Source organism: Sinocyclocheilus grahami, unplaced genomic scaffold, assembly GCF_001515645.1.
Source record: "Sinocyclocheilus grahami isolate Dianchi unplaced genomic scaffold, SAMN03320097.WGS_v1.1 scaffold208.1, whole genome shotgun sequence".
NCBI classification, from domain to species: Eukaryota; Metazoa; Chordata; class Actinopteri; order Cypriniformes; family Cyprinidae; genus Sinocyclocheilus; species Sinocyclocheilus grahami.
The window spans coordinates 1,648,939-1,657,753 of record NW_015505387.1 but is presented as its reverse complement, the minus strand read 5'-3'; the positions used below and the strand labels follow the sequence as shown (position 1 = coordinate 1,657,753).

The following is an 8,815-nucleotide window of genomic DNA, read 5'->3' as shown; positions in this document are numbered from 1 at the left end:
ACTGTATATATATATATATATATATATATATATATATATATATATATGTATATGTATATATATATATATTTGGCATTAAGAGATATCTGGTCGTACAGTAGGAATGAGTCATGTGGGATGAATAAAGAGTGTCTGCACCTGCTGCTCAGTCAGACATATTCACAGCAGAGCTCTGAGTCCGATTCATTAAGTTCTTCACGGCCGAGTGCGTGGAGTTAAACTCACTCTGACACATGCATGCAGACCTCCTAATGTAGGCTGATGTGTCGGACATGGACCACTTCAGCACAGATCCGATTTCCGCGAGGAAACAAGGCTCAGAAAATGTTGAGAGCTAATCGTGGCAGTCCGCATTGGCAAATTAGGATGCTGTCATTTTTTTCATTTCAGTTCATCTGTGGTTTTGTACTAAGGAGGATGCACATCATAGTGAATGAGAAAGGCCAGTTCATGGACTATTACAGGTCTCCCATCTCCCATCAGATTCATTGACCGTCACTCACTGACACAGGCCTTTCTTGACAAGACTCTTGATAAGAAGCTCTGTGATGTAATACTAGTACATAAGTGCAGATTTCACTCAATTTGCTCTTATAATTTCAGCAGCTGCTTTGTCTAGATTCCAAATTCAAATACATATTCAAAAAAAAAGTTTATTTTGCTACTTGAAACTTTTTTATTTTATACCAGATCAAAACCTTCAGTCTTAAACTACAAAAAATATGTTTAAACCATGATGAGCAAAACAAAAAAATCCTTTCAATATTACATGAAAAAAATACAATGCAAATTTTTTTTTTAAATTATTTTAGTTTTTACATAATGTATAATATTGCTTAATATATATATATATATAAATATATACCCTTGCAAATATTATTTATTAGTAAAAAATCAATTTTCAGTTGTGGTATCATTTCCATCACAATGAACAATATTGCCACAACCATTTTCAAAAGTTCGTGTCTTTCTTTACTACGTGGACAACAGTTTCATGTGAAGAACATGCTTGAAATTAAAAATCAAATGTGATTTGTGAAGAAGAGAGAGAAAAATCATCACTCGAGTAAATACCTCTTGAGCGTAGAATAACTTTTGTGTAGGGTTTCCAATAAAGCTGCAATTTTCTCAAATTATATAAAAAAAAAAGTCTGAAAATGTATAATTATGTAATAATTGTAATACATGTTATATGTGTGGGATACATACAATTCTATCTATGAAGTTTTGTTCCAAATGCTTTAAAAGTGTCATTTCCATCACTGCCATTAACATAACTGAATAATAGAATAGAATAGAATAGAATTTGCAATAGAATGCATGTAGTGTCTGCTGGGTGTGGGGGGTGTTTTAAGAGACTTTAGATTGCATAAAAGTCAACAGAACCAAACATGTCCATATTGACTACAGTATGTGGTGATATTCACTCAAATTAAATTGACCTGAATTGACCATGTACATACTCCGTTACTTCTGTCAGTCCTTTCAAGATTCAGATGGATGAAAAACCCCGTCCTGACAGAGATGTACCCAGTAAGAGTGTAAGAAAGTCTAAGAACGACTGTCTGCCACCTGGAGGGCGTTTTGCCTATGGTCATACATCAAATCTGCCACTTTATCTCTCAGTGCAGTGTGAATTAACCCTCAGACTAACAGCAGTCCTCACCTCCAGCTCTGACACGCTTGCTGGCTGCTCGTCTAATTCTCCTGTCACTGCCATCTCACTGGATTCACACCAGACCCAAGACATCAGTCTCTAACAGTCACGGAGCAGAGAACTGACGTTTCTAATAAGAGCAGCGGTCTGAGTGGAGGCATTATTCATGCAATCAGGAGCGAGCCCGCTGAGCTTGTGTAATAGGATTAAGGCTGCCATGGCTGGAGTTTTTTAAGGTTAGCGCAGGTGTTGATAAGCACCTGCAGCTGTTGGACTCATTATAGTGCAGTGCTGATGTGTAATGAGTCTGATAATGGCCATTAGAAGAGATGGTGTGGGTGGTAAACGAGTAGATTCCTTATGAATGGGAGAAGGGGCTCAATGGTGAGCTTATGAGTTTCTGTGTTAGCCCTGGAGTTATTGAGTTTTGTTTTGAGAAAATCTCAAAATGATTTAAAACCCAGCATTTTGTTATCACTTTCTGCAACTAAACCCCCTTAAAATCTGTTCATACTGTTCTTGAAACAAAATGGTATTTTACTTTTTATTTCTATGTACAGTTTCAGCTGTAAAAATGTGACAAAAGGAATAACAGCACAAACAAATAGCAATTCATGTTTATTTGGGTCTGTTATCCTTCATTAAAAGCAGAATTGCACAGGAGTATTGCAATCTCATAAACCTCATAAATGAATGCAGAATAAGTCAAACATTATTCATGCACGTGATTTTTGCCATATATTGCATTTCAACAGACTTATCAGCACTCGACTACTTGTACATAATAAATATATCAAACAAATATGAACCATCAGATAACGTAAAGCACAACAGGCATTGCGACATACAGACAAATTTTGTAACAAAGTCTCGTTGGTTTCATTTCCATGTTTTAAAAAAAATCCACAGTTTCAGTTTAACATGCGCTTTGTAACATTTGAATTTCATCTTTGTTTTCTACTCTACAATTGTGTTTTCTGTGTCAACTATAATTACAATACATGCAGTTTTTATGAGCTCATATTTATACTACATTGATATTTATACTACAAAAGGCCCAATGTTATTATATTATAACATATTAAAGCCCAATGTGCTGTTAATATGTTAACATAAAGAAATGTTCTGTTTATTTTTCACAGATGTTTTTCCCCTCACATATATTTGAATTACAGATTGTATTGTGTTTTATAGGCAGCACTTTAAAATAAGGTTCCATTAACATGATATCAGTGTTAATCTTTACATTATTAAAATCAAAAGTTGTATCCATACTGTAATAAATGCATCGCTCATTGTTAGTTAAGGTTAGTTCATTTTCTACATTATTCTCTTTCTTTTTTCCTCCCAGTTAACATGAGATATTTTTGACTTTTAAGTTCATTTGACACACAGGACCATGTAAAAGTTAATTAAAAATCGGTGAAAGTTACAGGACCTTAGCTTAGATTTACTGAGATTTTTTCCCTCTCTTAAATACACGTACATTTGAACCTAAAAAGTTCATAGACAACTGCCCACATGTAAAATAATTTATGTATCATAAATATATATTCCAATCTCAATGTCACTGCATCACTCATCATAGCTAACCTTTTTTAGAGTTGCACCCAAGGGTGCTGGAGGACCCTATGCGATCCAGCCGTCCCCCGAAACAGCCAGACAGGCTTTTGCTCCGGGTTGACATGAGGAGATCTACGAGGCGGTTTCTCTGCGTCTCGAATCCATCCGATGGGTTGCTGTCCTCCGCCGGAGCTGCTTCTTCCTCTCTGTCTCTGTCCCAGGATGTGTTGCTGTCCTCATAATCCACGGCTCTCTCAGGAGCCTCTTCTGCGGCCAGGGCCTCCTCAAGCTGCTGCAGCAAGCTCTGGAGAGCAGAACAGAGTCAACCTAGCCATTCTGCTGAAACGTTTTCTAATGTACTAGGCTTGTAGTATTCTTTGCATGCTTGAGATGATATTAATGTTTCTTTTCCTGTTTGGATCACATTAAATCTCATTCAGCTTAAGGCCTCGACGAAACAAACACCGTAAAAAAATAACCAAAAACTGTAACCTCTAAAACAACTGGTTTTATTCAAGTCTGAAAATACGATTTAAAGGGAAAGTTGACCCAAAAATGGAAATTCTGTCGTCATTTGCTCAGCGTCAAGTTGTTCCAAATGATTCCGAATGATTTTCTTTCTTCTGTTGAAAATAAAAAAGACATTTTGAAGAATGTGGGTTACCAAACAGTTTCTGGTCCCCATTGACGTCCATACTATGGAGAGAAAAAAAAATTCTATGGAAGTCAATGGGTGCCATCAAGGGTTTGGCTACCCACATTCTTCGCAATATCTCCTTTTGTGTTCGGCAGAAGAAAGAAACTTCCATATAGGTTTGGAACAACTTAAATTTTCGTTTATGGGTAGACCATCCCTTTAACGTTCAGTCAGCCAACCTATACATCAATTTATACAAAAAAAAAACATACTTTTCTGCTTGTTGAGGTAGAAAAGGCGTGCAAGTAACCACTTTTTATCATAGTTACTAGAGTAAACAGATCCAAACGTTCTCGTTTCACTGCGAGTTCTCTCAATATGTATTTATTTATTTTAAGGGTTCAAAGCAGAAATACCTTCAGCTTGGCCATGTTGCTGGCGGGACTGTGTCTGCTCAACGTGTGCGCTTGTACATCCATCTGGTGCCAAAGCAGGACCAGTAGTCCTGTGAGAATAAGTCCTCTGATCATCTCTGGGTTCCTCTGGCTGCTGGCTCTTTCTCTCTGAACTGGCCGTCTGCCTGCTTGGCTCTTATATAGGGACAGTTGACTGTCAGGAGCTCATCCTCTGTAAACTGTGTGAAGTGCATTCCGACACCTCGTCTGTGATAACGCTCCTGGAGCAGATTTCCTTTTAAGTGTCTTTTTGGTGCGGTGAGAGGCGGCTCGCTGGAGAACTCCTGATGTGCGGCGCTGGGTCTGTAACTCGGACACAAACGGTGACCTCAGGCATCATGGGGAATGCATCCGCTGCACGAGTGGCTCACATGGTTCCGGCATCACCTCACAACTGATACAAACTACAGCTAACTATACCATAAGGGGTTAAAACAGATGATGGTCTATATATAGGCCAGTGATGATGACTGAAATTATGACTTTATGGAGAAATAATAAGGTAACAAACCAGAACCTTTACTCATGTGCATGTTAATGATAACTGAACTAATTCCAGTAAAGTAGTTAATATACATTTTAATACCATTGGCAATCTAAAATCTTAAGAGCAAATATGTTTCTTTGGCGAAGAAAATGTGTGAAGTGTAGTTATTTGTCTGGCAAATGGCTAAATCTAAAATAATGTGGTTAATGTTTTGTTGCAGAATAAATGATGTAGCTGATAGGGGAGAATGAAACTTGTTAAATGTTTTACTCCAGGGAATATTATACAGTATATGTATAATACTATCAAAAGTTAAAGCCATCTTCCATATCATATCTGTATTTAAAATGTATTAAACGATAAACAACTATAAGGAAGGGTTATTATACTTAACTAAGTACTATATATATATATATATATCTGTGTGTGTGTGTAATTTGTTTTTTAAAAATTGTAATGTGCGGCGCTGGGTCTGTAACTCGGACACAAACGGTGACCTCAGGCATCATGGGGAATGCATCCGCTGCACGAGTGGCTCACATGGTTCCGGCATCACCTCACAACTGATACAAACTACAGCTAACTATACCATAAGGGGTTAAAACAGATGATGGTCTATATATAGGCCAGTGATGATGACTGAAATTATGACTTTATGGAGAAATAATAAGGTAACAAACCAGAACCTTTACTCATGTGCATGTTAATGATAACTGAACTAATTCCAGTAAAGTAGTTAATGTACATTTTAATACCATTGGCAATCTAAAATCTTAAGAGCAAATATGTTTCTTTGGCGAAGAAAATGAGTGAAGTGTAGTTATTTGTCTGGCAAATGGCTAAATCTAAAATAATGTGGTTAATGTTTTGTTGCAGAATAAATGATGTAGCTGATAGGGGAGAATGAAACTTGTTAAATGTTTTACTCCAGGGAATATTATACAGTATATGTATAATACTATCAAAAGTTAAAGCCATCTTCCATATCATATCTGTATTTAAAATGTATTAAACGATAAACAACTATAAGGAAGGGTTATTATACTTAACTAAGTACTATATATATATATATATCTGTGTGTGTGTGTAATTTGTTTTTTAAAAATTGTAAAAAAAATTACATTTAATTGCTTAAAAACGTATCAAATTTATTTTAGCTAGTGGCCAAATTTAAATTTCTAATTTTCTTCTAGTTTAACTTAATGTACTAAAATAACTAAAACTGTAGTAATTAAAAGAACTGAAAAAATAATACTAAATATATATAGAAAATAAAATAAAAAAAATGAATAAAAAAATAATAATAATAATAATAATAATAATAATAATAATAATAATAATAATAATAATAATAATAATAATAATAATAATAATAATAATAATAATAATAATAATAATAATAATAATAATAATAATAATAATAATAATAATAATATACAAGGAAAATATTGAACTGTTTTGGCCAACAAAAATTTAAATTCATATTTTGATATATATAAAACGTGCCAAACATGTGACAACTTGAACCAACTTGCCAATGTTAGTTTGGAGCTATTTAGCTACCTCTGGTTTCCCCTATTCATTACCAACTTATACTGAAAAGTATTTTGTTCTAAATGTCACCACCAAACCTGGCGATAACATAGGCCTAAATTATACTGAATGTCACTGAAATGTTGTATCTAACTCAGGAGAGTGACCTTGAGTTCCCTTGAGTAATGTGAAGCACTGCTGCTCTCCATGGTGCTGAAACAGGTTCAACTGATAATGATGCCCTGAGGAGGGACCGAGGAATTTCTGCGACTCCAAGGGACAGTTTGATCAATGCGATCATGTTGTTGTTGTCGGGCAAACAGTGCAAGAACTTTATTCTTCATCCTAAACTATACTTCAATATTCCAGAGTTCAATATAACCTTATCACATTATAAATTGAAAGCTTATTATATATTCAGTGAAAACTCATAGTGCACGTGTTCAGGTAAATTTTGAAAAAAAGAAGAAAGAAACGAGAAAAAAATATTTCTGAAACAAAGGCATGTGTAAACATTTATTACAACTGATCTGAATGACAATTAAATTAAATATGCATATACATATATAACTGGACTATTTAAACAATTTAATAAATATCTAAATAAATATGCATGGTTAAGAACAATTTCTGGAGTCATAGATAATAACAGTAAACAAAATATTTTGTCAGGTAACCTAAACATGTGCTTTGATAGTAACATCTTGTTTTTTATTGATGTCAAAAATATAATTTAATATGACTAAATCCACCTGAATACATTATGGTTACACCAACAAAAGTCATTGTAAGGTCAGATCAAGTAGAAATAACTCTTTAAAGTAACACCAGCACTATTTTGCAGTGTAGAAGCTCCTAATCATTAAGACTTCACCACTTCTTAGAACCTGGAAAAAGAGAAAAAAAGAGAATGTGTAAGTTAGTGAACCATAAACCTGTATGTTAATATTATTTCTGTAAATTAACGGGTCGAGCAAATGTCTCAGGTTACTTATGTAACCATGGTTCCCTGAGTAGGGAACGAGACACTGCGTCCTCTAGGTTTCCCCGTAGCGACCCCTAGAGGACGCAGTTCGAAGTTCCCATGAAAGGGAACGTCTCAGGCTACTTATGTAACCATGGTTCCCTGAGTAGGGAACGAGACACTGCGTCCTCTATGGGTCGCTATGGGGAAACCTAGAGGACACAGTTCGAAGTTCCCATGAAAGGGAACTAACTATTATAAATTGTTGTTTTTTGTTTAAATGTATGTTATGTCCATATTAACCATGCGATACATAAATGAAGTGGTTACCTGAGCGTCCGGTGGTGTTGCAGCCCAGGGACGACATGGAGCCAATTCTGTCCAGTTTGCGCCCGAAACACCCGGAATATCTCTTGGAGTCCTGCCGGACTGTCCTCAGGTCCCGAGCAGACAGATAGTCCCTCATGTCAGTCTTGGGTTGAGGTTCAACATGGGTTTCTTCAGGATTACCCTCCTCTTCTTCCACTTTCATCAGTGTTTGTTCTTGAGAAGAAGCGGGAATGGACTCCTCCAGTCGCTGTAGAAGAAGCTGAAAGGGCCGCATGTGGCTCATTAGTTTGCCCTATTGGGTGAGCATTATTAAGCAAGTTTGAGTCCTGTCTCATTCCAACCCGATCTCATGAATGTGCGTATCAATTGCACGAGTTTATGTTTCGATTTGGCATACTGTTTATACGCAGAAATTGACCAAATTGCATATGATACGCAATGGGTATAGGATTAGCGCTGTGGGGTAAATGCGTGTCATAACACCCCGATTTTCTGTTTTTATTTGGCGTACTATTTATACACATTTTCATGAGATGCTCGTCTTACCTTTAAGACATCCCTGTCCTCGGTGGTTAAGGCTGTGTTTTGTAGTGGGAAGGCGCCCATGAGCTGAAAGCTGAAGAGCAAGAGAAGGCCGACTAGAGGAATGTCAATCGAGTTCATGTTTCCTGATGTTTTTGCTGCTCTTCTGTCTCGCTTGTCGTTGTCTGTATACTCTCTCAGCGTAGCCTCGAGCTCTTTTATACTTTAAAGTTTGACACGCCAGTAATGTGAAGAATGGCGGTGCATTCCGACACCTCAGTCTGATAAAGGCTGCTGTCGGAAATCAGTCCTTTAAAGCTCATAGACGAGTCCAAATGGGCCATACAGTGACGGGAACACCTTCATGATTTCATTATACCCCTGTTCCCTGAAATCATTCACATCAAGTGGCTTACATGGCACTTTAAGGCAAGTCACAGTAGGCTCCATACGCTTTATCTGAATAATAATTAATAGTCACTAACAAACACTGTATAATGTTAGAGTGAGCAGTTTATCGGCTGAAAATATATAAAAATACATTAATAAGTATTAACTGTGAACATTAATCAATGGTTTCAAGATTCAGTCACACTTTATTTTAAAGTCCAAGTCTTGCTATTAACAATTAACTATGACTTTTGCCTCAATAAACTCCTAATTTGCT

At 36.2% G+C, this 8,815-nt stretch overlaps 2 protein-coding genes across 2 annotated transcripts; both read right to left on the bottom strand.

The window, feature by feature from the left end:
- Window positions 1-3,245: 3,245 nt before the first annotated feature.
- On the bottom strand, window positions 3,246-4,387 carry nppa (natriuretic peptide A). The gene is made up of 2 exons (XM_016286328.1): window positions 4,274-4,387; window positions 3,246-3,524 (listed from the first exon to the last, which is right to left on the bottom strand). Exons 1-2 carry the CDS (start codon window positions 4,385-4,387, stop codon window positions 3,246-3,248), a joined length of 393 nt encoding a protein of 130 aa, XP_016141814.1.
- A 2,815-nt stretch (window positions 4,388-7,202) lies between these two features.
- On the bottom strand, window positions 7,203-8,289 carry LOC107595789 (brain natriuretic peptide-like). The gene is made up of 3 exons (XM_016286315.1): window positions 8,173-8,289; window positions 7,627-7,885; window positions 7,203-7,219 (listed from the first exon to the last, which is right to left on the bottom strand). Exons 1-3 carry the CDS (start codon window positions 8,287-8,289, stop codon window positions 7,203-7,205), a joined length of 393 nt encoding a protein of 130 aa, XP_016141801.1.
- Window positions 8,290-8,815: the final 526 nt, after the last annotated feature.